Source organism: Styela clava, chromosome 3 (assembly GCF_964204865.1).
Source record: "Styela clava chromosome 3, kaStyClav1.hap1.2, whole genome shotgun sequence".
NCBI classification, from domain to species: Eukaryota; Metazoa; Chordata; class Ascidiacea; order Stolidobranchia; family Styelidae; genus Styela; species Styela clava.
In genome coordinates, this window is record NC_135252.1 from 13,762,222 (window position 1) to 13,780,194 (window position 17,973).

The 17,973-nt window shown below is 34.6% G+C and overlaps 2 protein-coding genes across 2 annotated transcripts; one reads left to right on the top strand and one right to left on the bottom strand.

Moving 5' to 3' along the window:
* Positions 1 to 964: 964 nt before the first annotated feature.
* Positions 965 to 5,795, top strand: LOC120342808 (uridine phosphorylase 2-like). The gene is made up of 8 exons (XM_039411790.2): positions 965 to 2,170; positions 2,463 to 2,574; positions 2,815 to 2,927; positions 3,321 to 3,396; positions 3,473 to 3,543; positions 4,040 to 4,175; positions 4,502 to 4,651; positions 4,978 to 5,795. Exons 1-8 carry the CDS (start codon positions 2,042 to 2,044, stop codon positions 5,121 to 5,123), a joined length of 933 nt encoding a protein of 310 aa, XP_039267724.2. The 5' UTR covers positions 965 to 2,041; the 3' UTR covers positions 5,124 to 5,795.
* Positions 5,707 to 17,319, bottom strand: LOC120342782 (vacuolar protein sorting-associated protein 45-like). Its single transcript, XM_039411758.2, has 14 exons — positions 17,131 to 17,319; positions 16,255 to 16,389; positions 16,115 to 16,175; positions 15,663 to 15,811; positions 15,221 to 15,358; positions 14,278 to 14,388; positions 13,723 to 13,857; positions 12,778 to 12,888; positions 11,966 to 12,133; positions 11,566 to 11,724; positions 10,790 to 10,897; positions 9,447 to 9,568; positions 7,161 to 7,292; positions 5,707 to 7,070 (listed from the first exon to the last, which is right to left on the bottom strand). Exons 1-14 carry the CDS (start codon positions 17,221 to 17,223, stop codon positions 7,004 to 7,006), a joined length of 1,689 nt encoding a protein of 562 aa, XP_039267692.2. The 5' UTR covers positions 17,224 to 17,319; the 3' UTR covers positions 5,707 to 7,003.
* Positions 17,320 to 17,973: the final 654 nt, after the last annotated feature.

Here is a 17,973-nt window from a genome sequence, read left to right on the forward strand (position 1 = left end):
TGAAGATTGCCTGACGAGTTGTAACGTAACAAGAGTGTGGTAGCGTTGAATTTCGGAAAGCCGCCGACGTGCAAACTTTCGTATCGTCAACGTTCCAGACAAATGTGAACGCACCTTTTCGGCAAAACCCGGAATTGGGTGCGCATTGGCTGAGGTCAGCTAGGGGGAAAGTGTAGTTTCCGTGTCATGTGATTGAAGTAAGAACGGCAAAGACAAGCAACATTGAGCGAGATAAAATATAAAAATATATCATAAAGGAAATGAATTAGAGCGAAGGCCTCGTTTCAGGCGAATAACATGCACTATTAACAATACGGTGAATATTAAATGAATAAATGTACCTGATTTAATGAAGTAAATTAAATGAATAAATTTACTAGGAAATGAGATAAACAAATAAAATTTTGTTAAAAAACAAGTGACCCAAGAAGATATTCAGGCGCCATAGGTTGGGATGCACTGCACTACATTACTTTTTGTTCGAAGATAGCAACAGCCTAATTTTTTATTATTATTGCACGTTATTCTGATGGCCGGCGGTAACAACACGGTAATAGCATAAATTTTGTCACCCAAGATATCACTTTTTTGACCCCTACACTAGAAAATGCAGTATCAAAGTGGTCATATATTGAAAGGATTTGAGTAACTAATCACCGGCTTCGATGAGTACTACTGCATTTTTATTCATGCAAACTCCAATTGGGCCTTTGGAAGAAACGATAAAAATTTGTCATTAAATCAGCAGCCTTTAGTCTTGGTCAGGGATATAATTCCACACAGATACAGGGATATTTCGGTTTGGGTTCATCAGGATATAATTCAAATTCGTGACAAGAAAAGTCAATAACGCAAGCTACTTTTTTGTGTTACTATCGATGACGAAGGCATCCCGCAGCTGGGTATGCTACTCCTTACGCTCGCTATTCGTTAAGTTGCCAATCAGAGTTAAGTTAGAGCAAGCATGCCTTCCTGTTGACCGTTTATTGTATCCGTATCAATGCTTAAGTCTCTCTGCACCTGGCTGTCTCGAATATTAATCAATAAAGAAGAATTATAAAATATAGAGTGCCGATCGCGATGATTATTAAGTTACTATGAGGAAATTTTACTCGCTAAACATACAATTTTGTATAGGCGCCAGGCAAATATATTAGGTTGTCGATAACAGCAGCCAGCGACGGAAGGGTATCGTGCTCATTCAGCTGCGAAGAATAAAAATCCTGTTATATATTCCGAGCTCAAAATACGCAAAAATACTTTAACTGTAAGCGTCTTACTTTGTTGTTAGAAGTTTAGCGGTCAACTCCGAGAGTGAGATTGAGCGAATGAGGTTTCAGTTGCCTGAGAATTTATGGACACGACAGAAGATATAATATATATATATATACTAAAGCAGTAATCTAATGAGTCACAAGTTGTCGTTGATTAAGACATATATACTATACAAATTAGGTATTATTGTACAATTTGATGTATTGCTAGGTTCCAGATATAATAAACGAGAGTAGCCTAATAGGCAGTACAGTATTGGCAATCTCGCTTGGGGTGACAATAATTCCACCTGAAACCTTTATTAGTCCCGATAATCAAGTATTCGGATGACTCTTAAGTAGGTTAAATCAGAGGCGATAACGACGATATCCATATAACTCCACATAAAATAGGTCACTATTACAAACATCGTTGCATATTTAACCTGGCATGAATACGTGCTCGTTCTTTTAAAGTACTACCAACGGTGTCAGTTCAAATATAAATTGGTTTTACTTTATGGTCACCACGCCTCCAATTGTTTGGCCAATCACATGGTTGACGTCAAATTTGTTGGGTAAAATCGCGTATTCCCATGTAAAATACCGTTCAGTTCCGCTTGGGCAACTCAAACATCTGACGGTTAAGTCCTTTTTCTCACTATGTAAATATAAATATTATCAAGTTTTCCATTATCATATATTATATATTTTCGAATATTTCAACGCGATTCGAATCGGACTTGGGACCGGTACACGCACATCGAAATAAAAACCACAGTACAAAAATGGCGGCAAAAGGATCATCGTCAGTTTTTAATCTGAAAAACAGTGTACATCTTGGCGGTAACGATCATCTTTATCATATTGGATTACTACAAACTGATGATTTAGAAACAAGATTTCACGACATCAAGGTATTGCTTATTTTCTACTAAAATATCCATTTAACAACTTAAGCGGATTACAAAAGCGGTTTTATTTTAGCTTTACACTTGCAGTGTACAGGGTATATAATAACCTATTGTCTGATACTCATTCCTTACCATCTCGTGCAGATTTAATTTCGATCCTAGGTGTGAATTGAGTAAGCAACGTTTTTTCTAATTAAGTTGCTTATTCCAGTTCGACTCTACTCCAAGTGTAGTTTTTTTTTCGCGCATTAGAAATGAGACTTCTGATCCGATTTCTATTTCCATACATTTTCAGTATGTATGCATGGGTGGAAAAGCAGATAGAATGAAAGAATTTGCTGAATACATGTACGTTAAGCTCGGAAAACCGGAAAATTGCGAATTTGAGACTGTGAATGGGACGAAAGGTAATTTCTGAGAATATTTTTATCTTTTATCGTAAATTTATATATTTCTTTTTGCAATTTTCACCCTTACAAGTTACATTTTCGCGAAAGTTACCTACTTTCATATGTATATATACGTAATAAAACTTTTAATTCGTCGAAATGACCGCCAGTTCTAAATAGTATAATATTATACCCAGCAATTGTTAGCGTTGTTTATCTATTCCCGACCAATGACTATGTTCTGATTCTTTTTAACAGTTTTGAGGGACGTTGGAAAATCTGCTGGCCGATACAGTTTCTTTAAAGTTGGACCTGTGGTATCTGTTAGTCATGGAATTGGAACGGCGTCACTTTCTGTCGTTCTTCACGAGGTAGAAATACTTAAGATAGTTTTATGATCTAGGCTATGCCGCTATAGAATAGATTGACGTAATCTGAGTTTATTATTTTTCAAATTTTATATAGCATTGCCGATCTCCGTGGTAATATTTTGAGTTGAATTATTGATTTAGCTAGCAATAGAACAATATTGCAATAACGCTAACTCTCATAAATCTAAGGAATTTGTTCCGAGTCACTTTGAACAAATTATTGCTCTAAAATTTGTTGATTGATGAGTAAAGAGGTAGCTCAGTTTATGATTACCTTGGTTACGAAACGACTAATTTAATCAAAGCTGATTACTCTACTAACTTAAGTCATGCGCAGAACTATTTGCAACCATTATTTTTTGGTATGTTATACAATACTTTTTAATATGATAGGTATTAAAACTATTGTACTATGCAAAATGTAAAAATGATGTTGAATTCTTCCGTGTTGGAACATCGGGCGGCTTAGGTGAGTTAAAATTAAAAAATATTCATTTCGCTTTCAAAATACTTTTCGATATAAATATTCGTCATTTTCATTACAGGTCTTGAACCAGGTGCAATAGTCGTTACAAAGCAATCGTATGACAGCCAACTTTTTCCGTTGTTCTCACAGGTAACGAATGTTATTTTGAAGTGCTTAGATTGTCCCGTGTAGCAATCCCGGTCACGTGTATCATTTCGTCATTGAATTAAAACAGATATGATAAGAGTCATCAGTAATCATAGCCATAAAGTATGCTTTATACAAGTCATAATCATGCAAACGTTACGGCAAATCAAAAACCGAGTCCAGAAATCTAACCTGAACATGTAGTTTTGTATTTTTTCCATGGTTCATATCCCATGTCCTCCAGAGTGTAATAAATGGGGTAGGCAATGCCCAACCTGAAAAAATTCCGGTGCTCTCAAACTATAGTAGCCCCTTACCTACAGGGGCTGCTTGTGTGAAGCCTTGCTGGAAGTGAAATGCGTATAATTACGTTGTACAAAAATCTCTATCCCGAAACACCCTAGTAAATACTCACATTTGAGTGAAAAATTCTGGTCGGCAAATTGTTTAGTTTTGAACAGCCTTTCACTCTCACGACTTGTGATTATTTTATATTCAGGTTCATTGCGGTGAAGTGGTCAAACTAGAGTGTCGTACGGATGAAAAACTCAGGAATGCTTTGCAAGATGCAGCTAACAGAGCTAAAGTTCCCGTTTTAATAGGAAATACGATGTCTACGGATGACTTTTTTGAAGGTTTGTTGTAAAACATACTATTTGAATAGAATAAAATAGATCAACAGAAAATTTTTGCATGGTTTACTACGCAGCGTACATTTCGTTAGCGAAGAAACATCCTAATAGGGGCCACTGCTTAAGTGTTTTTTATTTCAGAAGGGTAGTTCTCCTTTCCTAAACAAATGTTAGGTTCTGATTGTAAAATCCGAATTGTGTTACAATTAAGTTTTATAGGATCGCGTGTTTCTCATAAAATAACAATCCCAACACCCACCCTATTGCAGTCAGAGTATAGGCTACTTTACTGGCGTGCACAGGCTAATAATATTACAATGGGATTTCAGGTCAAGCGCGGACTGATGGTGCATTCTGCGACTACTCCGAAGAAGATAAAATTAATTTCCTCCGAAAAGCTCATGATGAACACGGAATAAAAAATATTGAAATGGAAAGTCTATGTTTTACAGCAATGTGCACAAGAGCAAATGTGAAATGTAAGCTGAAACGTATTGCTGAGAATATTGACGCTAAAACTAGTAATAAAGAACTAGATCTTGAAGTCGTATTTGTGCCTAGTGAGGCGGCACATGAAAAATCTAATAATACAGTTTGAAAAAGTACTGCCGCATTGTTGCTGAGGTTGCTGTTGAATGTAATTTACTCACAGTTTTAAAAAAGTAGTTATTGATGCGCGACTAAGTCGGTCAGTCAATTCCGTTGAATACGGATGTCGTTTCACTGCGATCTGCGTTGGATTGCTTTTACGGTGTCGGCATATACTGAAGATGCAGTAATGATAATGACTTTTTTTTCCATACAGGCGCAGTTGCATGTGTCACCGTTGTCAATCGCCTTGAACATGATGACGTTACAGCAGATGGAAGTCTGCTTCAAACTTGGCAGGAAAATTTGTATAAAATGATGGCGGAGTATATAGAGTGGCATGAAAAAATCTCAACCAAGTAGAACTTTAATTGACCTGCGCATTTTGCGAACATTCCAAAGATACGCCGAATGAAAAAAGGTGTATAACCGAGATGTTACTTGTAGTTGATTTATATTCTTAACAAACAAGACAGTAGAAAGTATAAGAGTGGAAAGACTGGCCCTGTTGCGCATTAGTATCATCCATTCTGCAGTATTGGAGGCTTTCCGCGGTCCACATCTACTTCATTTTGAGAACATTTTAGGCATACATTTGTAAATTAGGCGCATGCTTGGGACCCGCCGTTTTTATGTGCTAACAAAAGCACTTTTTCCAGTATTTCATCGCGACCTTAATACATCAAAGACAAGTGTGTAGGCAGCAAATTGCCTGAAACTTTACTAAACAATTTCGTCACGAATCAAAACCAACCTACTAGGATTAGATCACCTAAGCAAAGAGTAATTGTGCGATCTTTGCGGTCTGCGTCCTCGGGCTATTCATACGGCAATCTGTACGAAGAGTCCGAAATTAGTTACAATTGCCACTCCTGTTAAAGATTTATCATAGACGGTATCTTACCTATACTGCTGTCAAACCATTATATATACTCCTGACAGACAATACATTTCAATGAATTATTTATTTCATGAACTAAGAATGATGAAACAATACAGTATTGCACTAATAAATATGAATGATATACAATTAAACTTGGGTTGTGTCATTGAAATATTGTGGTGAAACAGAACATTTATTAACATCCAAATTGGTACCACAGGGTACAAATATATTTCAAATTCCAGAGAGAAAAACATTGCATGGAATAATATATAGGCATGCAACCGGTTTTGAATATACAAATATATACTTTATTTTGACGAACAACAGGACAACAAATAATTAAAAATATTTGAAAACTAGAGATCATGAAAACTATATCCTAAAAACTCAAGTGGATCTTGTCTTGCAAAATTACCACATTGGAGACAATATTCAAGTGGTATAGCAGTTTTTAAACAAATTTGATATTTCAAAAGGTACTTTGTATGTCGGGTGTGGAGAAAGCCAGTTTAGGTAAATTTAACATAATGCAAAAAAGGCCAGACACTGGGTAAGGTCAATGCGCACTTAAGTTGTTAATGAAGGAGCCACAAACCCTACAGTGAGTTGAGTGCAGCAAACCAATTGCCCCACTGGCATTTGATCCTATTCTCAGATATAGATAGGTTTGTTGATTATATTTAAGATTTAGGAACGTGCTTGCAACTCAGTTTCGAACTCCACAGAAGTAAATTATGTGTGAAAAGATGGAACTCCTTGTCATCACAGGATGGTACATTTTCCTCCAACAAATACCGTGTTTCCCCAAAAATAAGACTGGGTCTTACTTCAATTTTCTTCGGAAAAATAACTCTAGGGGTTATTTTTCGGGGGATGTCTTATATCCTCATTTATCAAAAAACCAAATTACAAAGTAGAGAACTACGAAATTTTCAAACATACAAAATCTGAAAACCGATAAACCATTTACTTATAAATAACACGTTTTTTATTCGAAATAACAGCACAACACAGATTATCAACCATTTAAAACGTGTATGAGAGATTTCTTGCTATCGACTAGGTCAAAAAATAATTCGCGTTATTGAATAGGTCTTAATTTAGGAGAGGGCTTATATTGAAATCATTTTTAAAATTCAGGCTAGGTCTTCTTTTTAGGGTAGGTCTTATTTTCGGGGAAACTCTGTACATACATCTGCAATGACTAACTGGTCAACTATCCTCACAACCAACACGACTGTTAATCAGAAAAGAAACTATCATTGGGTCGCTAGGTTGTCAACCTAAGGTAGCATGTTTTGATTCCTACTATAAGATGATAAAAAATTGAGATTTTTCCTAGTTGATCTTGGGGTATTCAAATGTTGTTTGCATTCCGGACAGAATAACTCGGTGTTGAAGCATGAATAACTTCTTCAATAAAACTGCAAAAAAATATAATAGGTATATTACATTCTAACAAGATTCCAACTGTAATTTCACAACACAATTATGCTTATTTCGTAACAAATTACCTTGATGTATTGTGTATGGCAGTTCCACCCAGAACAACTCTGATTCCAACATTAGCAGAATTTAGCGTGTGAACACACATTGATTCTTCATATGTGCACCCACCAACAATAAATACAATTATATCTTGTGCTCTGAAATGTAAAAAAGCTAATTTATTATAGATTATATACTTACACAAGGATTCGAGACTCTTCCCGGGTCTAAACAAGCGTGCAAATTTTTGAATTTTTTTTTAAAGTCACAATTTCAGACTTGAAAAGTAAAAAATTCCGAAATGGAAAGAGCATAAACTGGACTAAAAATGGTCAACAGATAATAATTGTAGGCAACGTTTTTGTGGGCAAAATTTAGTGTTCTTAGGGTTGAGAACTGGACATTGGAGTCGAGCTGTGTTACCCATGGGTTTTGGTAATTTCCCTGAACTTTGTAGCCAGTTGGGTTAAACCAGTGGTTCTTAAACTGGGGGGCACGAGAGGTCACAAGATGGAATCGGAAATTTACATGTAACGGCTCCTGAAACGGTCTCCACGTTCGTTAAAAATACCGGCTTTTCCGTGTTATAATGAATTCTTCTGTCTCGTAATAACTACAATAATTCAAAATGTCTCTCTATTTTAATTCATTTGTGTTCAAGGTAACTCGCGGTTGCGGCGACTCACGACAAAAAAAACTCATTACCTATCTAAAATACCACGCCAATCCGCGGACATAATAAAGTGTGATCAACTGGCCGATTATATTTAGTTTTTATATTTATTGCACTCATGTGAATTCGTTGTCGTCATTAGAAAGATCTGGTATAATATCCCAGAAAGTATATTTAATTTAGTACAATTAAAATACATGTAAAGTATATTAGTAGATGAAAAATACATATTCATCGAAACGAAATCCCCGTGGTACGGCTTCTGAGTCGTTAAAAGAGCCGACTTTTTCAACGGATATGTAATGGTTTTTCTGTTGAATAAAAAATTCAATCCATGATTAATAAACTTATTTAAAATGGTTGCTTTATTCATTTAATTGTGATAAATTAAATCTGCGATTGCGTCGATAAAATAAAAGCACCAGTACTCCAAAATAACACGGTAATCCATCCGCAACCATAGAAAATGTCGATTACATTTTGTTTTGATTTGTATTCTTGCCAATTTCACCAATATGAGCTGTCCCTGCTGCAACTCTTACTCCGCTCTATCGAATGCCGCCACTCGATTAATTTCAAGATATCACCGTTATAGATATTCCTAAGTCTACGATCCCACGGAGTAAAATTTATATATATCTAGTCTGTAGTTTTAGAACACTACTGGTGTGCCGCACGCACAAGGAATTTATGAGATTTTCAATGTCTAAGAAAGTGTTTTTAATCTGTTGCGGTCCACCCCAAAACAAAACTCAAGGCGTTTTCCGTTTTATTTTTAGTATTTTATAATGCCACTTTTACAACCAAGAAATTTTTAGTTACAGATTCACTTCTTTATTCTATCTTTAGCATCTCGTCGCTGATGAAAATAAAAACTAACTCGTTTTCCTCATAGGTGTCGTGGTTCCATTCGAGAACAAAAAAAGGGATTATAATCGTCTTCGCGGCACAAGAATATGTTGAGGGAAATTTTGGATTTGGGAAGAATAAACACCGAAATCAAGATTTTTAGGTCTTAAATAACACACCACGCTGACGTAAACAATGGAGATTTAAACAAAATGCAATCGCAAACGCCTTGAAATTGATTGAAATTTTACGTGTCTTATGTAAACGTTTAAGCGGAAAATACATTAAACCATAGGTTTATTGCTTGTTTAGTTGTCAAGTATTGCAAACTGAGCGGAGAAAAGAGAATGTATGATGCCCAACCACTATTTGGCTTTATACATACGACAGTGAATGGCGAAGTTGTACTGCCTAAACAATCTGAGCAATGACGCTATGAGACCAACACTCATTTATAGCGCCATCCTAATATATATATAACAACTTGTCCATCACAAAAGCATTTTTTCAAAGCAAAAAGAGGGGGGGGGGGCGAAGTTTGTAAAATTTTTCAAAGGGGGGTGTGGCTCAAAAAATTTAAGAACCACTGGGTCAAACCGTTCAACCCAAAGTGGAAAAAATTCTGTAGGTCTTACCAGATTGAAAAGACTCCGACCAAAATGTGTTTTATGTGCCATTTAGTCAATCACAGGTTACAATTCATTTGTATCGAAAGATCTCATTTCCAATAGAATATGAACAGTGACTTTGATGATTGAAACGCATGCTCCATTATTTAACCTATCTATACCTTTCTTGCATGGTAGTAGATCCAAGATATGGATATTCTGATTCTTTCAATCTATTTCTTGCCAGTTGTTCAATTATATCTTTCAACAGTGGAGTGTGTTGTGTATACACATTTTCAACTCCCTGTAAATAAGAAACAAATTTAAATCTCGATACAGTGTTGTGGCATGGGCATGACGGTTTAGTGCAACATTCCATTTTTTTTTATTTGTATTCGCTATAGTATTACTAAAAAAAATTTGTTTTATTATTACATACGAAACTACTTAAACTGTAAAAAAGGGAGTGTGACTTGCGCATAACACTAGAAAGAGATTAATTAAAAATTTAACAAGTAGTTTAATGCATATGGAGGGAGGAATAAAGAGTTCCTAAATAGGAAAACAGAGGTATTTAACAAAAAAGGTTGGAAATCACTAATTAAGTGCTTAAATCGTTACAATTAGCTATGTTGGCATTGCAGGCTCAAATCCAATGCCAACCACCTAACCCAGGGTGCAATAAATTGGGTGGACAACGTCGGACAAGAGAGATTTCAGCCCCTGTAAAACAAAATAGCCCCCTAAATAGCAGTGGTGGATCATAGTAAAGAGCCCTGTTTGGAAGAAAAAGCGTGTTATAAAGAAAACAAGAGAGCAATGATCAAATATATGGAAAAAAAAAAAGTCCAAAACGGAAGTAGAGGGACACAAAATCTTGTACAGCACTGGAACTGACACCTCCAGACTTGACTGACCATCAGAATGCAACAATTGCGAACGCAAAACTGCTTCAAGGAGCGCAATTTTTAATTTTGATAACGTCATCACTAATCACACAACAATATCACAAACAGTGAAAAAACGAATCCCCACAAAGTGAACCTTTGTTATTACGTTGTTATTATTAGTATCTTTCCGCTTGTTATGAAAAATCGCTTTTCCTCTCAACTCCTGGATCAAGTGCTTTGAGATTTTCAGTAGTTAAAGATTGTTTTTGTCGTTAGAAGGCTATTTCTTCATATATTCCTAAATTAATTTTCTATGAATTCTATAACATCCTATATTTCATCTAAATTTTTCTGTTTTATCTTTGTTCATACAAACACGTTTTTTTTCCTCCAAGAGTGGAGTTTTGATTTTGCATACTCAGTGATACTGCTCAGACACATTTTTGTACGAGTCGAGTAGGCTGCGTCACAGCAATTAGGTATTGGACCTTCACGTCCGCTCTTTTGTTTATATAACAACAGCTTCGAATTTTTTATGAGAATACCCATGTTTTGGCATAAACATTCAAAGCACGGGAATCCCATAAGAGATCAGTTTAAAAATATGATAACATTTTTGTCACAGCAATACATACTTGCAATCCTTTGAAAAATTTCTTGGTAAATGAAATTGCGTCTTTAGATCCGAATATATCACTTGATCTTGACGACGAACCTCCATATTTTAACAGAGCATTTATCACCTGATGAAAACCAATTTTGGAAGATTTACTAAATTTTTTTCTCGCTGCCCAAATCATTCATTACCTAATGAAAAAGTCTTCAAGTTATGCCATACACATATTGGGGTAGTGGTGGGAGTCATGGGACAAAGTTAAAAAGTTGCAATTGAGGCTCTTATAGTAAATCACTAGTAAAATTTCATTAGCACTCAAATCATAGAACATTTTCCTAACTCTCGAGTTAACTCGTTAGGGTAAGGTCTAGTCTCTTAGAAAATTGGGCATGAGAACAATTCTGGTCAACGTAATTTGCGCCTCTCAACCTGACAACCAGGCTATCATCCTGAGTACTCATTTAAAAAGAGATTTCGCAAATCACAATAACACAGAAATCAAATATTTTATTACTATCCTGTATCATAATACAGGTTGCACGATAAACATAATTTAAAGGTGACCGTACATTTGAACGGGTTCAATCTATATGCGAGTGCTAAAACCCATGGGTTAGGGTTAGTATGGGTTCAAATATCTGTAAAACAAACAAAAATTCCATAGGTGCAATAGTATGCAGGTGCAATTGTCGTGGGTTCATATGTAAGTGGGTTCAAATGTAATGGAACCTAATTTAAACATTAGAACTAATGATATAGAATTAAATTACAAACTAGGACTAAACTTTTCACAACCTTGCTATTCTTTTGATCATAATGTGAAGATGACAGTTGATCTATCAATGATGTAGTTGCATTATTTGCATGAGTTTCATATCGCAATGAATATAAAGCAACCAATCGTAAAGCATCAAGATCAGACGTCTTAGGATCACGAATCAATTTTCGAACAATCTGTGAAAAATTGATAAATGAAAGTTATTCGTTACATATACTAATGATATGTAGAATGTTTGGATTTAATCAATCAGACACATGAAAGAGTACAAGATATAAGCACAGCACACTGCAGATTGAGATGATTTGAATTGACCACTGTCATATAAAAAGCAGTATGAATCGAGATAATAGAAAGTTCACAACCCAATGTATAAAACTCAATATTTAAAATCATAAAATTTGAAATAACGAATACCTGAAGTGCGGATGAATGTTCGCTTCTTGATACTAAATCTTGTTCACATTCTGATATTTCAAGTAAATTTCTTACAGCAACAGTTCTTGATAGTTCACCAACTACAGTCACATGCTTTGCAACAGTACCAGACATCTTCTTGAATTGTGGATAGTTCTCTACAAATGCCTGAAATGAAAAAGCAGCTTTACCAATAATGGTCAAAATAAAAAGCCAAATGCGCGACAGAAATATATTTCATATAAAATAGTCAGATACTAAGTGATGGGACTAAGCATGTCATACTTGATTGGTCATGATTCTTACATCTGAATGATTTCTTCCGATGACCATTGGTAGACTTTATAAAATATATGAATGAATGGTTACGAATTATAGCAAAATGTCGGAGCATATATCGAACACAGTAAAGGGTGACGGCGAATATGGTACATTCTGAAATATTATTATTTTTAAAATGAAATATTGTATTCCAAATTAGCTCATGTTCGAAAAAGTAGCATAGACAATTATTATGAATTCAGAAATACAATTAAGATGAAGATAAGCAATTATTTGATTTGTTATATATTACTTTCTACTTCTTAGAAATAAAATTAAGGCATTTAAATAGTGTCACAGAGACTCCCAGTTGCTGAATATCATAATTTTTTAAATGACACAATTCTTATCCTAAATTTTAAAATTGCCCATAACTAACAGGATTCTGAATCGAATCATTTTGTAAATCCCAGATTTGAGATAAACCATTTTATGAGCTGTGCAAGATAGTAAGATACATGCAAAATAAAAATATATTGTAATCTACACACTTTCATATCATCAATGGATTCAACTTTCTGATGTCCTTTGGATTTTTCTTGAAAAGCTTCCATCAATTCTTTTATACTGGTACCAATCTCCCCAAAATTTTTATACATGTTCTAAAAATGAATAGAGTTAGACAAATTATTTGAATAATTGGAACAGAGGAACGTCGCAATTTTGACAAAGACTAGTGTAAGATTAAAATTTATTTAATACCATTAATTACTGATACCAAGCTCAACCTCGCCCAACAGAACTATACTACGGTATACTATCAAGCAGGATTGTACATATGAATCCTAGAGATTTAAGTCAATTTACCGTATTTTTTTACGGACCATAAGGCGCACTGTCGATAAATCGCTCAAATTGGCTTTATATTTTTACATAAGGGGCATCAACATATAAGACCCAACAGTTTTAAAGCAATCCTGGTACTAGTTTTGAATGTAGGCAATGAAGAATAAAGCCCTATCTGATCCATATATTAGGATCACACGCTTATAAGGCACGCGATCAATTTTTGAAAAAAAAAAGGTTAAAGTGCACATTATGATCCGTAAAATACGGTAATCATATTATGACAGACCACGGCCTCCCGACCGCTTGGGAACTTCAACCAATAAATCATACTCAGATGGTGTAGGAATCCATGACAAATGAGTGTGAACCTCTGACTCAACTGGAAGAACTAGAATTATAAATCTGTGAACCCACATAGAGTGTGAGGTTCTTGTTTATGCTTAATAACTACAATGTGCCAACGTAGAATAATATTGAGCTGTATCACTTGCTATTTGTGATGTAAAATGAATCTGAGTCGATCCAATTTGAAACCCAAAATCACAAGCAACTTAGCAACATCAAAGGTTCAGAGGTTTTGTGAAGCAATCTCACAATTCAAACCATATGAATACACAAATTTAGAACTTGGTTAAAATTAACAATACCTCTGCATAGAATTGATCGTGTAGACTCGATAAAACAACTTCTTGCAAATCTTTACTAACACCGGGTACAGATGACAAGTCAACTCTATCATTATTAATCCCAAGTAGTTCATGAACCATTGCTTGATATGTCCACTGTACAAAGAAAGGCAAAATTAAATATATTGAAAATCTGCAGAAAATGGTGCAATTTAAAATATATCAAGATGAACTTGAGAATCAAATAGAAAAGTAGAATACAACCATTTATCTTATAGATAATTTGGAATTGGATTAAAAAAATAGTGATGCGAAAACTTAAATGAAAAACAATCTTCTTTTCCATCAACTTGATAAAAGAAAGTATTCACAAAAAAATGACATAAGCACAAACTGTAAGATCTAAATATAGTTAAAAATTCCAATTTACTTTTATTTCATTTATAGTAAATATGTAATTTCAAAAAAAAGTTAGAAAATTTTTAGTCAAAAAATAATCATTTCGAGCAATTGATGCATTTTCTGCAAATTTAATAGTTTTTGGCCATCACTGGATATAATCACAAACTATTCTACCTGATTTAGTAATGGAGTAACAGGATCGTTTCTTCTATCTATTATTAATAATATAGGTGTTGAATCAGTTCTTCTGAAATCGAATAAAGATGCTTCTTTGGTGATTAAAAGCTGCAATTTAAAGGAACAAGATTAGAATAAGGGAGAAGTCAACGTTTCTCAACAGGGGAGTAATTCCTCCCATGGAAGAATTTTGGCGGTTTTGGTGAAAAATTTTGCTTTGACTTTGTATGTGTTGTAGTATTCTAATATTCTTTAGTTGTTTAGTTTATAATACTCACTTATGCTTACCGTACATTATAAACGACTTGAACTGTACAAAAGCGGCACAGTGACTTGTGTAGAACACTAGCTAAGTATTCAGAGCAGTTTTTATGGATAGTGATGAAGGCATAAGGAGTTCCAAAATAGGCGAAAGTTTTCAGATTTCCAGTAAGTTCAGCATAAATGAATTTATTGTTGATACATACTACATAGATATACACATTTAAAAAAAAAAAAAAGATAACATAGATCATAATAACCGGTATTGGCTACATCATAAAATCTTGTAATTGGATTTTTATATTTATAGGAAAAACAGTTAGATGACCTAATCGTATGGCGAATCATGAATTCCAGTGCTGTTACCAGTCCATGTCGGGTATGGGAATAGTTAACCAGGTATTTGTTTTAGATACATGGACTTGGTGGAGGAGGAAGCAGTAACCGGCAAGCTGTTACATGCACTACTATAAGAAATGAGAAACCCAGTAATCTTCTCGCCCACAATTATCACTCGTGAAATCCAAACTTGGAGAACTGCAGAGGGTAATCTGAGGTGTGATCGCAACCGGGAAGTGTGTATGATCCATTTTGTATCACGAAATGTGTATGTGTATTCCTAAAATTCAATCTCCAGATTGATGAATTATTGATTAATTTCATGAAATCATCATCCAACCTTGACATTCTCTGCCAGTTGTCTTGCCATTGATGAATTATGTTGATATCTGATGATGGGACATTTTTTCAAGGCAAGTAGGACAGAAGAGACACCATGAGTTGTTCTCTGCAGCAGTGGATGTGACCAGGTGAAGCCCTGTAAAAAGAAGAACCTAAGTTAGCATTCAGTATACATTTTTGGAGGCAAGAGTGATTAATATTTTGAACATTGTATATAGTGCAGCCTGAGAGTATATAACATATACCCACCCTATAAAAGGTGTAATGTGAAAAATAAATTGAGTGGCTATGCTAGTATAAATTGACCTGATCTAAGAGACCATAATCTTGAGATTCTTCTACTGCAAACTGCTAATTCAGTATGTAAATAAAACAAGCATTTTAGCTTGTCCTCATGCAATCATTTTCACCCAGAAATCATACAATGAAGCTTTACATACCTTCATACAGTTATTTATATTGATTGTGAATAGATGAGGAGATATAGCAATATAATCTGCATAAAATTCATGAACATCTTGCACAACTTCATGTTCATCACTCTCTGCAATTAACTTCAAATCAACTTTACTCAGAACATGACTGAAATCTAAACAAAAAATAATGATAGGATTTACAATAAATTTTACTTTCTGTACTGAATAGGTATAAGATGAGATTTATTTCATAATCATTCAGATGAAAGACAATAAATCAATCACAGTCAAATATTAACCTTCGGTTGATTGTAATTTGTGCAATTAATTGTGATATCACATCAAATCAGAGTTTGCACTACCATAGTATTAAAGCACCATAATAAACAGAGCCTTTCCACCAGTTTTTGATTTAAAATTACTTCCAGATTTAAACTTAGGAAGATTTTAATAAAAAACCCTACATTTCTACTTACACAGATAATATTGCCCATATTTTGGTGATTTCAATTCTTGTGACAGAAGTCGTACATTTTCCTAAAAATAACATAATAAAAATAAAATAGCATATTCAGTAATAAATGCTTTAAAAGTAAGAATGACAAATTTCACATACCACTGTAGGTCGAACAAACACGATTGCCTTCAAACTTTTAAGAGGATCTCGTTTCATTGATTCTAACCTTTCAAACATGTAAACTTGTTGTTGTAGAATCTCTGATTGTGCATAAACCATGCTTACAATGCTTGTCTGAAAATAGAAGCAAAGTTTTCAAAATAAATCAACAAGACCAAACAATCTATAACAAAGCGAATTTCATCCAGTCTTGTAGAAGACATTGCTAACAGACAGTGATGAGATTCAAAATTGTAAGAACTGGTTCTCTTTTGTACCAAACTCACTAACAACATGTTGCCACATTTCAGAAAATATATGTACGGTATGTCCCTAGGGAAGATGCATTAACCTAACATCTAATAGACTCTACATTAGTTTTGAAATGCCAAATATAACGCAAGTCTTCAGGCGGGGTTCACATGATCCCTCCACTGGTAACAGAATATATTTTAACAGTCCATATTTAATCTGATGACCGCATATTGAAATGAGCAGTTTTGCATCTTTTGTCTGTGTGTAGGCCTACTAATCTTAAATTTCTAGGGAAATATCAGAAGTAGCATAGTTATAAAAATTCAATATTTAAAGTAAAATTTACTGTTTACAAAAGACAAAACAGATATAGTGTTAATCAAGTCTAACAGCTGTCGTAACACTGTAACAGATAAACTGACCTTAAATTTGTCTTAAAAAAACATAATTCTGTAAGTAGCATTTAATCAAATTCCACATTTAAATCTCCAACTTCAGAACTCCTATACCGGTATCAGCTTACATTGTCTTAGTCTATCACAGAGACTGATAATAATCTTTTATTTCTTTTGTCAATACAAAAATTTAATACCAAAACAAATCCTGACCACATTGTCTCACCGTTTCCTTGTCCATAAGCAACATCTTCATTCCTTGTCCAGTGTCTTCAATCATTTTTGAAATATACTTCTTCACAGCAAGAACCACATTCATTTTTGCAGAATTTGTAGATCTTACAGCTTATACTTGGATATTCGTAGTCTACCAATGACAACAGAAATACAACTATCACTCGTCTTAGACCTGTACCGGTACACTCTAAACTTACACAAGCCAGCAAGCGGACAAAGTCGAGAATAAAGAGAGCTACTGTATTTAATTTGAGTTAAATAATAATAATAAAAATGAGATTTTTTAAATGCACAGACCAGGGTTTGCCAATTCGAACTGCAAACTGCATAGCATAAAGGTGGCATAAGTCTGTGAGTATTTATTTTCGTAAAGATTCGGATAGTTTTGCTATATCTATCGAATTATACGCTTTTGAGTTCACGGTGAGGTTGGGCCGGTATGTTAGTCGTTGGGTTGGGCCAACGACTCACATACCGGGTTGGGCCTATTTGCGCTAAGTGAAGTGGAAAAAATAATCTCGCATATATAAATTATTTTATGTCGCTAAAGTAATTCGATTATAGACAGTCTGTAAAAGATTGTTTCCGTGAATCTCAACCCCTTAATCGTTGTCGGAATCGATAATTTGTGCCCTCAATTTTTACATTATGAAATAAATAGATTTATTAATATAAATATGCGAAATCCCTTTCAGATGTTGTAGCTTAAGTCTGACCAGAGAGCCACACGCCAAACAGCTTTACAAGTCGTCCTTTTGATTATGCTCAGACTCCCCCTACTTTCGACGTCTGAGCGATATTGTATTCATTTTACGGCAGCAATGAGTTTTTC